This window comes from Limanda limanda, chromosome 17 (assembly GCF_963576545.1).
Source record: "Limanda limanda chromosome 17, fLimLim1.1, whole genome shotgun sequence".
Lineage (NCBI taxonomy): Eukaryota > Metazoa > Chordata > Actinopteri > Pleuronectiformes > Pleuronectidae > Limanda > Limanda limanda.
The window spans coordinates 11,516,277-11,537,461 of NC_083652.1; the positions used below are offsets into that span (position 1 = coordinate 11,516,277).

A 21,185-nucleotide genomic window follows, 5' to 3' on the forward strand; every position below is an offset into this window, starting at 1 on the left:
CAGCAGAGACACATCTCCCTTAAATCTCCTTTATTAAAATCTGAATTATTATGCAGCACGTGCAAGAGCTAAACACATTACCCACGATGCACCTCTGCTAAATTTGGAAACAAACTACTGAATTATTACAAGATGGGAGACTCGGGAGAGATGCGATGTCAGATGTGTTTTAGGGTTTGTTGGGGAGGAGGTGATGTAACAGTCAGCAGCTTTGCTCTCGACCAATCAGAAGCCACCTCGCTGCCCAGCCCCCCCACAAAAACACAGAGGAGGACACAGCTGGTACAGAGCAGACATGTCGCAGACTGACATGATAGTGAGTGTGCGTGCGTGATAGTGTGTATGAGAGTGTGTCTGTGTGTGTGTGTATGAGAGAGTGTGTGTGATAGTGTGTATGAGAGAATCTGTGTGTGTGTGTGAGATTGACAGAGCAGGACATCCATTACAGATTTTTCCCCTCAGCTAGAGGAAAGTGCTTCCAGCGAGATGCTCAAATAGAACCCTGTGTTTTCTGATTGTTTATAATGTTCTTAATTCTTAGAGACACACACACACACATTCCTGGCTCTGATTTAATAATCCTTTTAATTTAATAACATGTTCATGATAAGATCATATGAACGGATTAAATAATATGTTGGAATTATCATGTCAGTTCTGAGATCATACATCACATCTAGATGAGAAGAATCTATACTTCATATCTAGAGGAGACAAATCTATAAATCACATCTAGAGGAGATGAATCTACACATCACATCTGGAGGAGATGAATCTACACATCACATCTAGAGGAGAATAATCTATATATCACATCTGGAGGAGATGAATCTATACATCACATCTAGAGGAGATGAAACGTACATCACATCTAGATGAGAAGAATCTATACTTCATATCTAGAGGAGACAAATCTATAAATCAAATCTAGAGGAGATTAATCTACACATCACATCTGGAGGAGATGAATCTACACATCACATCTAGAGGAGATGAATCTACACATCTAGAGGAGAATAATCTATATATCACATCTGGAGGAGATGAATCTATACATCACATCTAGAGGAGATGGATCTACACATCACATCTAGAGGAGAATAATCTATACATCACATCTGGAGGAGATGAATCTATACATCACATCTGGAGGAGATGAATCTATACATCACATCTAGAGGAGAGAAATATATAAATCACATCTAGAGGAGATGAGTCTACACATCACATCTGTAGGAGATAAATCTTCACATCACATCTAGAGGAGAATAATCTATATCACATCTGGAGGAGATGAATCTATACATCACATCTAGAGGAGATGAATCTACACATCACATCTAGAGGAGAATAATCTATATATCACATCTAAAGGAGATGAATCTATACATCACATCTAGAGGAGATAAATCTATACATCACATCTGGAGGAGAAGAATCTATACATCACATCTAGAGGAGAAGAATCTATACATCACATCTAGAGGAGAAGAATCTATACATCACATCTAGAGGAGAAGAATCTATACATCACATCTAGAGGAGAAGAGATGAATCTATACATCACATCTAGAGGAGATGAATCTATACATCACATCTGGAAGAGATGAATCTATATATCACATCTGGAGGAGATGAATCTATACATCACATCTGGAGGAGATTAATCTATACATCACATCTAGAGGAGAATAATCTATACATCACATCTAGAGGAGAAGAATCTATACAACACATCTAGAAGAGAAGAATCTATACATCACATCTAGAGGAGAAGAGATGAATCTATATATCACATCTGGAGGAGATGAATCTATACATCACATCTGGAGGAGATGAATCTATACATCACATCTAGAGGAGAAGAATCTATACATCACATCTAGAGGAGAAGAATCTATACAACACATCTAGAGGAGATGAATCTACACATCACATCTAGAGGAGAATAATCTATATATCACATCTGGAGGAGATGAATCTATACATCACATCTAGAGGAGAAGAGATGAATCTATATATCACATCTAGAGGAGATGAATCTATACATCACATCTGGAGGAGATGAATCTATACATCACATCTAGAGGAGATGGATCTACACATCACATCTAGAGGAGAATAATCTATACATCACATCTGGAGGAGATGAATCTATACATCACATCTGGAGGAGATGAATCTATACATCACATCTAGAGGAGAGAAATATATAAATCACATCTAGAGGAGATGAATCTACACATCACATCTGTAGGAGATGAATCTTCACATCACATCTAGAGGAGAATAATCTATATCACATCTGGAGGAGATGAATCTATACATCACATCTAGAGGAGATGAATCTACACATTACATCTAGAGGAGAATAATCTATATATCACATCTAAAGGAGATGAATCTATACATCACATCTGGAGGAGATGAATCTATACATCACATCTAGAGGAGAGAAATATATAAATCACATCTAGAGGAGATGAATCTACACATCACATCTGTAGGAGATGAATCTTCACATCACATCTAGAGGAGAATAATCTATATCACATCTGGAGGAGATGAATCTATACATCACATCTAGAGGAGATGAATCTACACATTACATCTAGAGGAGAATAATCTATATATCACATCTAAAGGAGATGAATCTATACATCACATCTAGAGGAGATAAATCTATACATCACATCTGGAGGAGAAGAATCTATACATCACATCTAGAGGAGAAGAATCTATACATCACATCTAGAGGAGAAGAGATGAATCTATACATCACATCTAGAGGAGATTAATCTATACATCACATCTGGAGGAGATGAATCTATACATCACATCTAGAGGAGAAAAATATATACATCACATCTAGAGGAGAATAATCTATACAACACATCTAGAGGAGATGAATCTATACATCACATCTAGAAGAGAAGAATCTATACATCACATCTAGAGGAGAAGAGATGAATCTATACATCACATCTAGAGGAGATGAATCTATACATCACAGCTGAGTCTTCCCCAGTTTTCCCTCCTGTGGCTTCACTTCAGTTCTGTTTCTTTCTTAGATCCACTCGTGTTTTGCTCTTTGAGTATTTTCACTCTTTGATTTACTCTGCTTGAGTTCTCGTCTCTTCCTCCTGCAGCCGTGCGTTGGTTTTGTGTTTTAACAATGTTCAACTTCACCAGCGTTTGTTCGTGTCTGCATGGAATTGATTGCAGTCTCAGCAGCAGCAGCACCTTCATGTTGACGTGGCCGCTCCGTCTGGTGCACGTCTCTGGAAACGTTGGAATCTGCACCAGAGTTTGAAATCGACTTCATGTGGTTTGTAGGTAGGTGCAAAAGTCTTAAAAACGGATCCAGCGGTTTGAATAATTTCATATTTCATGGTTCATTCATCCTTCACAACACACATGACTCCCCCCCCCCCCCCCCCCTGGATTCATTCATGCACAGCGGTGTTATGTAAGAGAGCTGAACACACACATGTCCTCAAATCAACTGCATGTGTCAGAGCAGGACACACACATGCAGAGAGAGAGACATGAAAGGGCGAGGGAGGTAGAGGGAAACCTGGAGAGAGGGAGAGAGGCTCAACCTCCTAAACCTGTGGAATGCACACACACACAGACAGACAGACAGACACAGACACACACGTGCTGAGGGAGGAGGAGGAGGAGGTGCATGCTACAGGGCCACTGGCAGGATGATGGGATTCACAGGGAAGCATCAGAGGACGACTGTTCCCAGAGGAGTTTGTTTTGCTTTGTCCTCGAGGACGACGTCGACAATGTCAAAGAGATTTAAATATTCTAATAATATCAAAGAACACTTCTTCTTATGAAAGTGATGACAATGTGTTGAGGAGTTTTATTGTTTTTAAATCAATAAAATAAGATTATAAATGAATAAAGAAATATAATGCAAAAAGATGAACTATAAAAATAAATGTTCAATGAATACAAAAGATAAATGCACAATAAAAGTCCCGACAGGTACAATGAGTGGTGGAAGGTTTGATGGTTTAATGGCTGCAGAGTTTGTTATGGATGTAATTGACGAATAGATGTTTCTTTGATCTGTCAATAATCTAAATGTGTTGCAACTTTAACCCTTTAATCAACACATCAACGAGTTAACACACAACTCATCAACTAGATAAACTCCTCAGGTTAAGTTATAGAAACACTAAGGTTAGTTTTTGTGCAGAATCTTTATTATTCAGTATTTTATGCCTCAACCTTTAACTTTTGTTGACTGATCATAACCTCGCAGCAGCTTCAGTGGTCCTACTCCTCCCTCTACAGGACAAAGTGAGTACTGCTCAGTCTAACCAGGTGTTAAAGGTACAGTTACATATGTTACAGATGTTTCAGTTAGTGTGGAACATCACCTCAATCATATTTTACAAGAAACTCTGAGACTTTTATTACTGAACGTGTGAAAACTCTGGCACAACAATCAGCAGTTTCTGAGGTTCTCAGGTGACTGAATACATCACAACCACAGTCACAGGTTTAGTAATACATATTGTGTATAAAGCACAGTACAAATACACATCCTGCAGATGCACATAAACAACAGAACAAAGCTTTACAATATTAACCTGCAAACACACACTGTGCAGAAAATGTCGACTGAACCAAACAACCACAGAAGAGAAACTTCTTATAAGTTTACTTTGACATTTGACTTCCCGTCCACTAACAGCTGGAGTTTTACAAAAAGACGTCTCACTCATGCTCATTTAAGAATGTACGATCAGGACATGGACACACCTGCGTCTTCATCGTTGTCCTCTGCCCTCACTTCCTGAACACACATCTGCAGCTGGTTCAAGCAGGAAGTGATGTGTGTGAGTGAGGTCACGTGTCCTCTCTCCTCACTGGTCACAGGACTCCCTCTCGGCCTTCAGCCTCCGGTTCAGTCGACAGAGCTGCAGCAGGAAGCCGTCGTTGGGTCCGATGTCTCTGCTCCGCCGCACCGTGGCCACGGCCGAGTGGACGTCCATGTTGTGGCGAAGCATCAGAAAGGCAATGACCAAGGTTGGCGAGCGGCTGTAGCCTTCCCTGCAGTGAACGTACACTTTGCCTGCAGAGGAAGAAAAAGACAAATGATCCAGTTCCAGTCACAATGAATCTTATCACAACTCGTTGGGCCTCAAGCAGCAACACGAGTTCCTCTCTGCTGTGTCGTCCTCTGACCTTTTCCATTGTTGTACGCCAGCGCCTTCCCGATGAAGTCTGCCGCCTCCTGGAAGTAAACGCTGATGTCGAAGTGGTCGAAGTCACTGGCTGGGATCCCGTGGTAGACGAAGCCGGTGCCGGCGTAGAACTCGGCGTTGGTGTTGACGTGCATGAAGGAGTTCCCCTCCGCCGCGTTCAGGATGTGGGTGGCGCCCAGACGCTTCAGCCGCTTCTTGTTCCACGCCACAGACCTGAAGTCAATATAAATATTTATCGGCAAATAAATTTGTATCAGCTGAAGATCCAAAAATCCATATCGGTCGGGTTTCAAAAAGCTTGTTGCCTGCTTGGAGGTGATCCGTTCGTTTCTGGTGAATTCAGATGATTTATTGACTAAGTTAACTTTCAACCAGCTAAACACTAATTTAGTGTAAATTTAAAAGTTACAAACATCACTAAATAGTTGAGTAGTATTTTCCTGCCATTTGTTTCTGGGACATTTCTCATCGACAAAGTGTCAGGTTCAGATTTCAGAGCAGATTTTTCCTGTCTTCACTTCTCCTGTCGTACAGAAGAGAGACAATCTGCTGTGACGCTCTGGAATTGAACCACCGCTCGGCTCCTCATGCCTCTTAGATGTCGACGGCTAAAAATAGAGACGGAGCTAATTCTGAATGCAACTTCACGCCTCCACAAAGTGTGTGCAGGCGTCCAGGCAGCAGCGAGGACAGAAGGAGAGAAGAGGAGACACCGTGTCACGTCAGAGTCCAGGTGGGTTCAGGTCTTCAGGACCTGGTCTGCAGGACACCTCACAGACTGGGGATCAGCTGTAAAGAGCTGGGACTGAGTCAAGTCCTGTGGAAACCAGGTCATCAAGAGTAATCTGCCTTTTCAAGCTTCCACTAGTCAGGAGATGATGAGAAGACGTTCCTGGTTCTGTCGTCTCTACTGAAGCTCACTGATGTTTCACCAGCTTTTAAACTGCTGCAGTTTGAGTTCTCCAAGCTCAGTTTGTTATCAAGAGGCCGATGGACGGAGGCTGAGAGCTCAACACAACACATCACATCACAGATACACAAACACGCTGCTCAGAACCAACACAACACCAAGTACGTTTCCAAGGGAACCCAACACACTGATGAACATATAGTTCTATGCAGTTTGCAGCACGTCTCTGTAGGTGCACATAAAGACTTCCTGAAGTAAAACAAAGATAAAGTTGTGTTAAATGTCCCTGTCTGTTCCAACTGACTCCGAATCAGTTTGATTTAGATCTTTTGTTTACAACAATTAATCAAATGATTTCTTCGTTCTTTCTTCATGTGGTTGGAAACATTCTGAAGAATCACAGAAGTTTATATAGTAAAAGAAATGACTCAGATTCACTCTGATCCAGTTTAATATCTGATTATGAATCTGTGGATTGTTCATGTTGGATCAACAGACACTGAAGTCAGAGACTCACTCATTACCGACACAGATCCCAGGATGGACCTGGTCCCAGTCGGTGCTGGGCCGGATGAACAAGCCTCTGTGGTCCATCAGCAGGTCGTTGAGCTGCTGGACAGAAACCTCGAAGCTCTCCGGCTCCTCCAGGTTCTCCATGAGGAGCAGGAGGCCGCAGACAGGGAGCCGGAGCCGGGCAGGGAGCTCAGGTGTCGGGTTCCCCGGGCGGTGGATCCGCCTTCAGTGGCCTCCAGATCGGATCTGAAGCCCCAGAGGACCCGTGCCCCCCTGGCAGGGCCGCTCCTCACTCTCAGGGGGTCCGTGGGGCCCAGGGTTCATTTATAAATCACCTTTCATTCACAGATTCAAGATTCTGTGCAGGGGCAATAAAAACCCACACAGAGGTAAAGACAACTATTTAGAATCTGAAAGCACATTTTAAATTTGTTTCAGCAAAAATAAAAGTTGAAATGAGTAGTTTCAAGAAGAAAGGAGGAGTCTGTAAAAAATATTTCTAGGCATCAGAATCGTTAAAGCAGTTTTGGATCTTGATCAAAACAAACAACAGACAACAAATAATTAGACTGTGCAAGATAAGCTTTTTATTGACATACAGAAGTTTCAGTTGCTTTGCGTGGACGATGCTCTGAGGAAAGTAAAGTAAGCGCTGCAGTTTGTCTTCAGGAGAGTTAAACAGTGATTCTCTGTGAGAAGCAGGAAGTTGAGGCCTCGGTTCCTCTCGTGTCTCAGCAGCTCGACGCTCGGCCGGCAGCTCGGAGGACAAAGCTTCAGTGGAAACGTAATAAGGAGGAGTTGTCTCAGCGTGGACAGCTGGAGACATCTGGGGACGTGTGGTCCTCCCTGAACCTCTTCAACCTGTGACTCTGAGGGACGGCTCTTCACTCATCACTGATTATTTTAGTTAATTTTGTGCTTTGAGCTCAGTTTTTAATGATCAGAATCATCTTTCTGTCGTGTTCTGGATCTCAGAGAATCTTTTGACCGTCACATAAAGGATCTGAAGACGCTCAGAAACATTATTGTTTATTCCCCGAAGTCGCCGAAGATTCTATTTGATTCTTTTAGGTCCAGACGTTTTTGTTTTTGAATATATATTAATTCAATGTGTTTCGCCCCTTCTGCTCAAACGTGATTGGTTGAATTAACAACGTGAAACAGGAGGTTTCAAAGTCCTTCACAGATTCTGTTAGGTCGCATGTAGAATCTGTTTATGGAGATTACATTAGAATTGGATCAGTGCAGTGTTGTGCACGACGACGGGTCACAATAAATAAAACCTGATTTCCTCCTGAGAGCTCATCACTTCTCTCCCTCAGCAGTAAGCGCAGCAGACAGCAGATCGATAGAACAAGCTACTCTAGAGTTGACAGGGAACAGAAGCTTTGGGTAAATCTCCCCTCGGACCCTCAGCACGTCTCCGGCTGCGTGTTGGTAGCTCGGCAGCGCAGGACCTTCAGGAAGCTGTCAATCTTGTGTGAGTCACGTCGGAAGCAGGACAATAGGAAGTGGAAGTTGATCAGTTTGGAAATCCTGTCCTGGCCGAGGTCGTTGCCTCTGTAGGGCAGGAAGGAGAGGGTCTGATCCGCTGCACCCATCTGAGAGAGAGAGAGAGGAGAAACCCTGTGAGCTCCTCTAGTTCCTCTGATCACAGGTCGGACTCTCAGATGTGGACACCTACCTTCCCAGAGAGGACGTCCAGGCCGTCCCACAGGTACTTGGAATGCTCCTGCAGCTCGCGCACCTTGTTGAAGATGCTGCTCTGAGCCGGGTGAGGCAGAGAGAAGGCCGAGGAGGACAGGACGGACAGAGGGTCGTCCCAGGCCTGGAGCAGAGAGCGAGCCAGGGACAGCAGGTCGGACTCCTGCACAAAACATGACACACACACTGATTGTTGGATTGGATCTGCAACAGACAAACAGACAAACAGACAAACAGACAAACAGACAAACAGACAAACAGACAAACAGACAAACAGACAAACAGACAAACACACAAACAGACAAACACACAAACAGACAAACAGACTCACTGATACTTGCAGAGCTTGTGTCTTGTCGTTGGGCGTCTGCAGAGCGGAGGTGTGACACACCGAGGGCCGCGGCGTGATCACCCGACCAATGGGAGGGAAGTGAGAGTCCTGGGCGGGACCGAGGAGAAGGTTACTGTGTGTGTGTTTGTGTGTGCGTGTGTGTGTTTTCTACAGATGTTGTGGAACAAATACATTTTATCAAACAAACGTTAAATCAACTTCAGCTGGGGTTTTTTTTGCAATATGAAAAATGTCTTTAAAATCATGTCTGTACTTTTTTCTCCCTTTAAGTGACCTTTAGGTAACACACACACACACACACACACACACACACACACACTCAGGTACTGACCAGCTCCTGGCTGAGAGTCGTGCTGAGCGAGTGCAGTTTGTCTGAACGCTGCGATGCTCGGTCCAACAGGTCGTTGATGGGGACGGCGCTGCATGATGTCATCACATACAACATGACGGCAGCTGAGGAGATAAACAAAGATTCAGTTAGTTGTGCTTTTTGTTTGAAAAAAATCTGAATTACTAAAGTTTAAAGCTTAACAAACCAAATTGTTGATTTTAGAATTTCAAATATTCTGATATGTTTTTTTTTATTTGTCCTGTAACATAAGGTTATTAATCCTAGTTTTAAAAACTATTCTCAGGGTAAATCCTCAGTGATACATTGTGCAGGTGAAGAATGTAAACTCGTATATAACGGTAATAATTCTTAAATGACTTATACTATATAATTGTTATTTATCTTCTGCAAATATCTGTTTTTGTCAGAAGCTGCATGTGTCAATACCATAAAACTTCATCTCAATACAACTAATACTGCTATAAATCAAGTTATTGGTCTTTCTCTATATAAATATCTCAAATCTCAATTTGTTGAGAAATATTCAATGTTCAACAGTTTTTTTATCTTAGTGGAGCAAAGAGAAAAGATCTGAAACTTTTAGATTTTTCCTTAAATTGATAATAAATAAACTTGAGGAGCCGAGCGAATCTCACCCATCATGAAGAGTCTGGTTCTTCTGTGAGTCATGGCTATTCGTCTTTTCTTCTTCTTCTTCTTCTTCTTCTTCTTCTTCTTCTTCTTCTTCTTCTTCTTCTTCTTCTTCTTCTTCTTCTTCTTCTTCTTCTCCTTCTTCTTCTTCCTTTGTCTGAGCCTCTCGTCCTTGTTTCATCCTCCTGCTGAATCCTGTCTCAGTTTTATAGCAGCAGGACGACGCTGTGCTAATTGTTTGGTTCAGTTCATAATGAGAAACATGGTCCGAGGGATTTGAATGAATGCAACAGGATGCATAGGTGTGTGTGTGTGTGTGTGTGTGTGTGTGTGTGTGTGTGTGTGTGTGTGTGTGTGTGTGTGTGCACATGGAAAAAGTTCCTTGCAGACCTAATGAAGTGGATGAATAAAACACACGTTCACACAGTGTTTTGTAATAACTTCCTCATCTGAAGGTTGAATGACGAGTCACAAGGAGGCTCAGCTCCGCTCGCTGGTCCAGAACCAGATGAAACCACCAGTTACAAACTTTACTTATTATCATTATAAACTTTATTAATACAGCACATGTTCAAACTCAGTGAAACGTTCATGTACAGATTGGAAATAGGGAACAGAAGCATTTTGATGATGACACAGCTTTAGAGCACAAACACAAAACTAAAAGAATATTTAAAGTAAGGAAAGAAAGAAAAAGCCAGATGAAGATAAAACATGATTGAATCATTAAAGAAGTCAGAAGAATAACTTCCAAAGTAAAACATTATGAATTCAAACCCTAATTCAAATAAACCTGAACCTTTATAAAAGTACAAAATACACATGACTGACTTTATTCAGTGCCAAGTTAAACAGGATTCTCCTGCTTATATGATCTGTGTTATTTTATTTAAGAATAAGTAAGTAAGTAAGAATAAGAACTGAAGTTAAAAATATTCTTCACGCAAACTGAGCTCCCTCGTGATGAAAGGCCCGAAAATAGAGAAACTAAGTTCAACAGCGTCGTTATCTCATCAAATCAGAGGCTTCATGAACAGATGTGATGATTCTGCACAGAACTTAGTGACATAACTTTATATTTAAGTTAATTTAGAGTAAATATGCACCTGACACACACACACACACATACATCTCACAGGTGATGGACAGGGGCGGGGACTCAGTGAGGACATCTGGTGGACATGTGAGGAATTGCAAATGAAAAGAGGGAGGAATAGAAGATAAATATTTAGGAAGTTATTAACAACTGCGGACACACACTGCACGTGCACATTACACACATGTGACATCACACTCACAGACACACACCAGTGAACACATTGAAACTTCCTGGTTCTCTCTCATGTTGATGTTGAAATGTGAAGCTGTTGGTTTGTTTATGTCATTTTGTCCGAAATAAAATAAAATAAATGTTTGAAATAAAATCCTGAAAAGAAGATATGAAGGTTTTTATGTTCTTTAAAATGCAGCAGTTTTATAATATGTTTTTTTTTTCCCCATGTGACTTTTTCACCACTTTCAAGGATAAAAATAACACAACAGAGGATCTGTGTTCACAACACTAGAAGAAAAAGAACATTATATAATCAGTCTCTCTACATTCTGTGCTGTGTCTTGGATCAGGCCCCTCGGCAGACACCCATACCCTGAATATTTCCCATGAGCCTTTGCTGTGAAGGCCCCTCCTGGCAGCTTCCTGTGTTCGATCTGCAGCTCCACACATGATGCACACTGCATGTTAATGTACACACACGCACTGCAGCACACACGTGTCACTGCGACCTACAGGCTGACTTTGAAGGCCCGTTGCCGGGAGATGTCAATGAGACACACACACTGACACACACACAAAGACACACACAGACACACAAAGACACAAATATGTTGCATTGTCAGAGAAACAGGTTTCTGCTGCTGGCTTCATCTTGACAAAGTAAAGTGTGTGTTTGTGTGTCTGTGTGTGTGTGTGTGTCTGTGTGCACAGTCAGCACAGAGCCTCAGGATCTTATCTGTTTGCACATGATGAGGCAGTGATAAGGACGAGAGGCCTGAAGGAGCCATGTTGTATCTCCTGAGACGTCGACCTTTCTCCAGACGACAAACAGACACACACACACACACAGAGACACCCACACACACACACAACCAGACCCACACACAGACTTAGACCCACACACACAGACCTACACACACACAGGCCCACACAACCACCAGACCCACACACAGACCCACACACACAGAGACACACACCTACACACCCACACACCCATGTTAAATATTTCACAGACCCCCCCCTCTCTCTCTTTAACCCTAAACTCAAACAAAGGGCCTCCATCTCTTTTCTCTCTCTCTCTCTCTCTCTCTCTCTCTCTCTCTCTCTCTCTCTCTCTCTCTCTCTCTCTCTCTCTCTCTCTCTCTCTCTCCTTTTCTCACCCTGTTTCTCTCACGCCTCAAACGTCCTTCTCATTCTTACATCACCCCCCCCTCCCCTCTTCCCCTGCTCCCTCCCCTCGCGTTCTCTTTCAGCCCTGGGCTGTGCATACTACGTACACACATGTACACACATGCACACGCATGCACACACGTGCACACGCATGTCCATACAGCGCAGACACACCCCCCCTTCCAATGAGATCCCGTTCCGCAGCCGGTCCCAGCCCCTGTCCTCCTCACTCGCTGTCCTCGCAGAGACACTTCTCCAGCCGTCACCTCAGGACCAGGACGTCCCAGCCGCTCGTAGGTAGGACCGAGCCGTGTGTGTGGTAGATACTGGTTCTTCTACTGGTTCTCATACTGGTCTGTGCGCTGGGAGCCCCTCGTGCAGCCCAGGGTACACGGTGTTCTTTCTCTGCTGCTGCACTGGGACTCACTGGGAGGAGGGACTGGGCTTCCCCCCCCCCCCCCTTTCAACACACGCTTCTATTTTCTAGAAACTTCACCCACATGAGATTTGTACAACAAGTAGTTTGATGAATAATGTAGTGTTTTATAATATCAAACTATATAAGCCTGGTTTTGCTTTTCTTTTGTTTTATTCGGTCTTAATTTGCTCCTGTTTCATCTGTTGACTTTATGCATGAAAGGTTGTGTTTTTTCCATGCAGGGAGTTAATTACTTGACCTTTGATGCAAATGTAATTTAGGAAGCTGCAGACTTCTTCTTTATGGAACATGAATGAGCAGCGTGAGCTATTCTAGGAACGAGGAAAGGCCGATGTGGGTTGTCCTTGATTCAAAACCTCCAGGAAACTCTTGTAGGAGACGAAGAGCAGAATTATTTATAGACCCGTCGGTGAAGAGATGTTCTGCTTCTGCAGTTCCTCTGATTTCACTTTGAGGTTTGAGCAAAATCTCTCTAAATTAAAATGAATGAAAATAAACAAGAGAACAGGAGGAAGAGGAGAGAACTTGCAGGACTCCTCTTCCTCCTCTACTTTAAATATTCAACAGTTCCTGAATGGGAGTCGCTAGAAGTTCAGGCAAACACTCAGGACTACAATTCCCATAATCCTCAGAGGCAGGTCCTGCTCTGCTAAAGGGCCGAGCAGGTGCAGCAGGTGAGACAGGCCCCAGTTAGAACCAGAACCAGGTGAGACAAGGCAGAGTGTTAACTGTTTGACTTGATGATGTTTTATAAGCTTCATACTCAGAATATTAACTTTACATGCACACGTGTCAGTGAGGGATCAAAATGCTAGAGAGTCAATTATCTCTTTGAGCTTCAGACACTAGGAAACAAGTGGTTCAGATATAACTTGGAAAAGTGAAATGAAAAGTGAGATTGTTGTTCTCCTGCAGCTGAACCCTTTACACAGACTAGTACAGATCTGTAGTTTGATGTTTAATCAACTTCCTCTCAGCCACTGAGGGTGAAAATAATCACCAGGTGAAAGTTCTTCAGGACATTTTGAGGTTAAAGTTTGAATGTGACCTTGTGAAAGTGAGTGAGACACAGCTCAGTGCAGCTGAAGCTTCATATCATTGTGTTAGTGTCATCAGTGAAAGATGCTCATAGATGATTTAAACCTATTTTAGTTGCTTCAGCTCCAAACCTGAAGTTTCTGTTGATATTCAGGAGCTTTATTCTCTGACCTTGGCAACATGGCTGCCATGTGCTGTGGTGCTGCTGCAGCCTGATGCTGCCACCAGGGGGCAGACCCCTCTCCCTGCTTTCATGTGGGAGCTGAACTAAGATAAGACTCAAGAACAGTTTAAGTTCAAACTTTATTAATCTGACTCAGACAAGAAAATAAAATAATCAAGATGTAGATAATATACATGGAGATATTGTTTTTTAGAGAAAGTACAGAGTGAAGTACAGTTACACAGAATGATTACATGTGAATGTAAAACTGTATTTGTACTAATGTAGAGGGAGATATTGCAAATAGGTTTATACAAATATATGCAAATAAACTTAGCATAAAGATATTTTAAATATTATTATATAATATAAAACGATATGTCCAACATATACGTGTGTATGTATGAGATTATAATAGTATACATTAGGTGAATTTCACAATAAGAGGCATGTGGAATATAACATAATTTGTTTAAATTCTTTATCATTAAGATGTGAAAGGAACTTTTTACACACACACACTGTACATGAGGGTTTTCCTCAACTATTGAAAGTTTATTTGTTGAGCAGAAGTTGCAGCTGCTCTGTGATTGGATAAGATCGCTATTCCTTTTTAAATATCAGGTGTTTGAAGATCACGTCAGTTCAATCAAACTTTATTAGTTTCCCTCCTTCACGTTTAATCACAGGTCTGAGTTTATCACGATCTTCTTTATACATGAGTCTGAACCACGTGAAGGAGGAACCCCCAACCCCCCCCCTTAACCTCAGTCAGGTCACTGCCCCCTCACCCTGACGCCCCCCCGCCCTCCCTGCTCACTGTGCTGCCCTCTCACATGCTTATCTCCTCCCACCTCCCTCCCCTCCTCTCACCAACTCATCTCCACTCTCTCTCTCTCTCTCTCTCTCTCTGTCTCTCTGTCTCTCTGTCGGTGGCGCTGGGATCCATTGGCTCTCTGGAGGACAGGAACCGGACTCGCACCCTCAACCCACACACACACTGCACCATGTCGGACTCCGAGACCGCTGCCGCCCCCCCCGCCGAGGCCCCCGTCCCTGCTGCGTGCGCCGGCATCAAGGCTGACCTGGACAAATGGTGGGTGATGGTGTGCAAGTTGTCTAATGTGTGTGTGTGTGTGTGTGTGTGCATGAAAAAGTGAAGAGACGCTCGTCATCATGTCTCCAACTTCTAGGATCCATCTCTGAAGGTTTCGGGTTCTCTCCTCCAGCATCAAGACTTTCTCTCTAAAATGAATTCTTCCTCAGACGCCGTCGGCAGCGACCTGATTATTTGAATCGTGTCCGATGATCATGATCGTCGTCTAACGAGCGTCTAGGTCCGAGGGTCCGGCACAAATTGGTCTAAATTCTGAGCTGAACTTTGCACTGATGCGTGGGGGGGGGGGGTCGGCGATTAAATCATAATTCAGCAGCATCCTAACATGCGCCACGCTAAAATGGAGTCTCTTCATTGGACGCAGCGGTCAGCACGAAAAAAAAAGGGAATGAAATGTTTGATGTGAAAACGTCCCGGCGCCAGATGAGGGGAAAGGTTGTGAAAACTGGGGGTCTCTCTGCAGGGAGGAGGGCTCGGGGGGGGTTAATGATGTGTGGCAGGAGGGTGATGTTTCATTCTCATCCACACGCATGGATGAAGGCTGGGAATCTGCTTGCGTCACGGCCCGTCCCTTCCCCAGAATGCCTTGCGTTCGCTCGCCATCTCCTGTCACCTCTCGCTGGAGCCGCCGGCTTCTGGGTTATTTTTATTATGTAATATCAGTTTGAACAGAACAACATGGACGACTCTTCCCTCTCTGTGTGTGTGTTCATAGAGACGTGCAGTGACACAACACTGTGGTTTCTTCATGTTTGTGGCTTCTTGGCTGTCGGGTCTTGATAAGGTGTCGTGGGTGTGAATCCTTCAGATAAGAGCCGGTTCAGGAGGGAGGGGGCGTGATGCACATGTTTCATGTCACATGTCACTTTATCCTCCATTTTAACTTTTTTAAAGAAGTATTTGCAGACTCAAATAAAACCCTCGAACCCTGGAGCTGCTCTTGTATTCGGCCTCAGGTCCAGATGAGGTTTTTATTGCCTCTTGTTAAAGAGCGTGTGTCTCTATACAGGGATTGGACAAAGGTCGACTCTCTATAGATTGTTTCAAAGCTCCAGACTTTAGGTTAACACTGATAAGGAGTCGCTCCTGTAACTTCTCCTGATGTCAGCAGAACCTCGACCTCTGACCTTGAAATGTTGACCTTCAGGCGACAGAAGTGAGTTGTGCCTGAATACATGTTGGACTGAGGGACTCAGTAAAACCCTTAAAGCTTCAGGGTGTAGGATTCAGTGGCATTTAGCAAGAAGGTTCCTGGTTTGAATCCCGGTTCCTCAGCTTCCTAAAGTAGCTGCTACCATTTAACATCCCACTGGTTTTACTGGTATTGACTTCTGCCGAATGGGATCCAGACGTAACGTAGAAGCTCAGCTGTGGAGATCAGGTGTTTGTTGACAGAACATCGACTCCGGCTCCCGTCACCAAACACCTGAATCTCCTCGTCGTTCTGAATCCACATCTTTCACGTCTTCTTCCTCATGTTTCATCCTGAGATATTTTGTATTTCTTGAGTTTCTTCTGCTGTTTCCTCATTTTCACTGAGGACAAACTGACTCGAGACATTTCCCCCCCACACGGCCGCTCTGGAGAATGTCGGGACGTTACCCAGAGTTCAGTGCAGGTCTGACAGCAGATACAAATCAACATGTGTCACTTGCTGTCGCTGGGTAAAGGTCAGAACTTGGGATTCTTTCAGACGGGAGGATTCTACAAACCTACTGTTCTAATATTAGCTTTGTCTAAAAGTGTTCGAATTTCCAACACTCTGCTCTGTCCTCCTGTCTGCACCTTCCACTGAGGATCCAACATGGCTGACTCATGTGAAACCAACACCCTGTGTATTTATAGGAGTCTTTTTAAAGTCCTGCATGGAGGTGTGTGTGAGACTGTATGTGCAGGAGACATGACATGCTCCAGAGATCATGTTACTGCTCCACCTTCTTCTTTTCACCCTGACTCTCATGGGGGCGGCCATGTTGGATTTAGGCCCTTGTGTGGTGATGAATAAACATGTTTCTGTCAGATTTAATTTGTTTTCCATAAAAACAGGAGCAGACTCTTCATGTGTTTTGTGTTTATGGAAGATAGATTTTTTTTTTTTTTTTTAGTTTTAAAGCCGAGCAGGAGTTTTGACCTTGTCAAGGTCAAATGAGTCAAGATTCAGAAGTTTGAGCAGCAGGTTCCACAGTGAACTTAAGAATCTAAATAAAGTGGCAGTTGTTAAAATTCAACTTGTTTAATGAAAATCTAATTCAATTTGTTCAACAGCCGACCTCGTTCTTCAGGTTTCATGATGCTGACACTTTAACAATCATTAATTCACAAATTCATAGATCTTAGTTCAAATATATTATTATAAGTGTGATCAAATATAAAGCCAGATATGGCCGCATGAAACTTTTTGCATGTTTCCCACACAGGACAGATCCATAGTGCAGGTGTGTACATGTGAAGTAAAATATGTTACTTATTGAGGCGTTAGTTCTTAGCTAATATTGACCGTCGAACTTCTATAGTAGATGTGTTGCCTGGGAGTGAACCTGTGTACTTTATACAACACACACTCCTTCATGGGAGTTGAATGAAAGCACACACCCCCCCCCGTCCTCCTTCGTTATCTACACACACACACACACACACCGTTGTGACCCCATGACTTCAGAGGACATTGATTCTTATTCTCACATAACCATAGTTACTTCTTCCTTAAACCTATTTCGTCCCACAACAGGGAAATTTGTGATGTTACAGCAGCCAAAAATAGAGACAAATAATAGAAGTTAAACATGCAATATTTCTGACTGCAGAGAAAAATATATTTAAAAGTTAACTTTCTTGTTTACCCGTCACTTTGAATCCGTTATACGTGCGAGTGACCTCTTTGCATGTGCAGCTCAGTTATTACCATAGATTGAATTATATGGGAAACGCTGCTTAACCTTTAAACATGTCGAAGTAAATCCTCGACTCTATGAGTTGCTTTTTGTCCCCATAAGGAAGAGAAGTCCAGATAATGTGACTGTTCAAACAGATTTAAGTCCCCACAGCGTGAGCAACACCCTAAACACACACACACACACTGATCCTAAGTGATCAGTAACTACAGCTCTCAATCACATGATCACATGATCACTTCACTAATGTTCGTCTACATCATCTTTAATTGCAGCACCTGCTCTGTGATCTATTATTAATATCTGACCAAAGAGCGAGTTCAGCCTAAATAATTCAGTTTCCTGATGATGACATCACTCTTCCGCTCGGACAAAAAACATTAATTTCTCAAGTTAATATTTCAATCTGAATATTAGTTTGATTTGATGCTTCTTTTAATGACTGTATTCAAATGTAATAAGTTAATTAAGTCTGGTTTGGCCCCCCGGCTGAGAAGCTGCCACTGGTTGTCATGGCGACTCTGCGTTAGCCTCTGACCCTGTAACGGGACCCGGCTCGGTCGGCCATGTTGTCTCTCAGATGGCGTGTGATGGCTGCACAGATATGAGGGAGTGGCTTGATTCTCATTTCAGCTCGAGTAAGATCACATGCTTTTAATATTCAGCAAAGAATAAAACAGATGCTTTTACTTTTACTTATTACAGTGCTTTTACTGTAATAAAGCACAACAAGGTCGGTAGAGACGCTTCCCCCCCCTTCGGCTCAGTGGGTTTCTCTCTGGATGGAGATTAAACCATCGCGTGTGTCTGTGTGTGTGTTGTAATGGACTCATTGTGCTGCAGCAGGATGATCTAACACAACCACGTTCCACACTGTGCATGTTCCACACTGTGCATTCGATCATTCAATAACCCCACCCCCCCCGAGCACTCACACACTTCTGACCACCACCTAGATCAGTGTCTCATTTTGCTGCACCCCCCCCTGGCAAAGTGCTGAGTGATAATCCGCTGCAGCCAGCTGTGTGTTACATCACCACCGGCAGCGGCGGTGACCCGGTGTCATCAGCTCCTGTGTTCAGACCTGTTCACTCTGACATGTTTGTTTCTCTAGATTCACAGTTTGGATGAGATGAGGTTTCAGGTCTGAACGGGGAGGCGTGGCCTAACGTGTACATTCCACTGCAGAGTGTACCTTTTCGTCGACACAGGATTGTTTCCTACCTGAGATATTTTATTTCTTTTGTGTTTTTCAGTTTTGTGTTTGTCACGTTAGAAACGTTATCCACACACATCGCTCGTGGTTCTCCAGGAGAAATAATCAAACTCTGAAATAAGGTCAAAAGTAGAACGCCATTTTGATAATTAATCATGGTCAACAGATTTCAGATCAGTTTTAATGAGCAGCAGCAGGTCTGAGATCAGTGCTTGTTACAGAGTGAACAGATGAATGCTAAATGAAATTAGATAAACTATTATTCTCTTGGGAACTGGGAGTTTGATTCTTTATTCACACAAACCATTAAACTGTTTTCTGCTCAGTCACAGTATTTAATCTGCTGCTGTTATTAAATCTAAATGTTGGATAAACTCTGATGGATGATGTTCGAGTGGGGAAGGGATGGGGGGGGGGGTTACTGTCCTGCTCTCTGATGGGCTGAGCCATGATTGGACGAGGACGAGCAGAGGATGTTCAGACGTCACGGGGCAGTGGGCGGAGCCAGTGGGTGGGTTTTACATTCATGTACGGTGAGACCCCTCCCCCTGTGGGCTCTGGGCACGATCACGCAACCTTCCTCCCTCTCCAGCGTCCAATCAAACGTCAGGTCTTCATCCACATGGCTTCTCTGTGTCCCTGGCTCCTCCTCTGTTCCCCCCCCCCCATCTTTCACTCCATCACCCTAATGCTCGGTGGCAGCATCGTCTGCCTCAATTCTCTCTTTCACTTTTCATCCCTCTTTTGTCACATCCTCTTTCTGTCCCTGACGTGTTGATCTATCTATTAAAACGTGTTTGCACATGAAACGTGCGTCTGTTTGTCAACACGTGAACTCAGACTTCTGCTGCTGACACAACAAAACCTCACGTCTCCTCACGTCCTCTCCGTTTACAATCTGTGAGAGGAGGTGATATTGAAATGTGTGTTTTCTGTTCTTGCAGTGTTGCAGGGAACGGAGTGGAGGGCTGCAAGGACCTGATGGAGGCGTTCGCCGCCTGCGTGAAGAGCGCCGCCGAGTCCTGAGGAGCCGCCTCACACCCCCCATGTCAGGATCTCCCATTACCTGGTGATTTGATTTATTACTGGTTATTTTACTGTCTGATGCTAGTGGTGTTAAAATGGTTTAATTCAATGCAAATGTTTGAGTGAAACTAATTTTCACAATGAAAACCACAAAGAGAAAAGAACAATTTAAGGTTTAAATCGAAACATCAAAGGTAATCGAGGGGAATCGTGCTACTCTACGACCTTTGACCCTCGATATTCACATTTGTTTGTGTGTGACCTAAAGAGTGGATCTCCTGCTCTGAGACCTGACTTCCTGTGCGACCTCTAAACGCCTCCCTCTCCTCCAGGTCCACTGCACTGACTCCTCCAGGTTCCCAGCATTCCCTTCTGCACAACAGCACCGGACTGAATGATGACAACAACGATGAAGAAGATGATGATGATGATGATGGTTCCTGTTGATTCAGGCTACATTTGGGATCTGGCAGCAATAACCCTCCCTCCCCCCCTTGTTAGGCTTTTCTGGTGTCCCTCAGTCTTACCCCCCCACCCCTCTCCCTCTATGGCTGATATACAGAACATCGACTTGTAGTCGCTTCCAGAGCCGATGGGCTGTAATGTGATATTGCCGACTTGAACTTATAAATGGAAATAAAAGTATGAAATATTCTTCCTGGTTTGTTTCACTGTGGATATGAAAGAGGCCGATCGGGTCTGTGTGGGTTTTCCTCTGCCTTCATACATCTGGTTACACAATTTAACAACACAATCATTACCCCTCCCCTCAGGGAGGCCCTTTCACAGTGACACTGTGAAGTAAAGTACAGGTTGTGTAGCAGGAACAGTTGTGCACATGTAACAAATCATCACATGTTCAAATCGATCTGTTGAGACGGAGAAAAGCAGCTGAGATGAAACCATGTGAGACGCCGGGGGTTCGGTCACAGAGCGAGGAAGTGGAGCGGCCGCTTGACCACCGTCACACAAACAGACATCAATACATTCAGCTGTTTGTTCGGCTCGTTCTGCCCTGGGGGGGGAATTCAGACACAGACAGACACACACAGCCTGATTTACAGCCTGTGTGCATGTGACTGTAACTCGTCTACGGACCTGAATATACACTGCACAAAAAAATTAAAGGAACACTTTGAAAACACATCAGATCTCATTGTGAA

General features: G+C 43.5%; 2 protein-coding genes and 1 long non-coding RNA gene across 4 annotated transcripts; 1 reads left to right on the forward strand and 2 right to left on the reverse strand.

Moving 5' to 3' along the window:
* Nucleotides 1–4,886: 4,886 nt before the first annotated feature.
* On the reverse strand, nt 4,887–6,795 carry dusp3b (dual specificity phosphatase 3b). Its single transcript, XM_061090394.1, has 3 exons — nt 6,656–6,795; nt 5,209–5,441; nt 4,887–5,095 (listed from the first exon to the last, which is right to left on the reverse strand). Exons 1-3 carry the CDS (start codon nt 6,793–6,795, stop codon nt 4,887–4,889), a joined length of 582 nt encoding a protein of 193 aa, XP_060946377.1.
* Nucleotides 6,796–8,063: 1,268 nt separating this feature from the next.
* On the reverse strand, nt 8,064–9,728 carry prl (prolactin). Its single transcript, XM_061090393.1, has 5 exons — nt 9,695–9,728; nt 9,039–9,160; nt 8,687–8,794; nt 8,336–8,518; nt 8,064–8,252 (listed from the first exon to the last, which is right to left on the reverse strand). The coding sequence occupies exons 1-5, from the start codon at nt 9,726–9,728 to the stop codon at nt 8,064–8,066; spliced, it is 636 nt and encodes a 211-aa protein (XP_060946376.1).
* Nucleotides 9,729–12,361: 2,633 nt separating this feature from the next.
* On the forward strand, nt 12,362–20,676 carry LOC133023370 (uncharacterized). 2 transcript variants are annotated; one of them, XR_009683054.1, is made up of 4 exons: nt 12,362–12,429; nt 14,735–14,868; nt 19,941–20,065; nt 20,355–20,676. It is a non-coding gene; the product is annotated as an uncharacterized LOC133023370 (long non-coding RNA). The 2 variants fall into 2 exon arrangements; XR_009683053.1 differs by lacking the exon at nt 12,362–12,429 and having other exon boundaries at nt 14,695–14,868.
* The last annotated feature ends 509 nt before the right edge of the window (nt 20,677–21,185 follow it).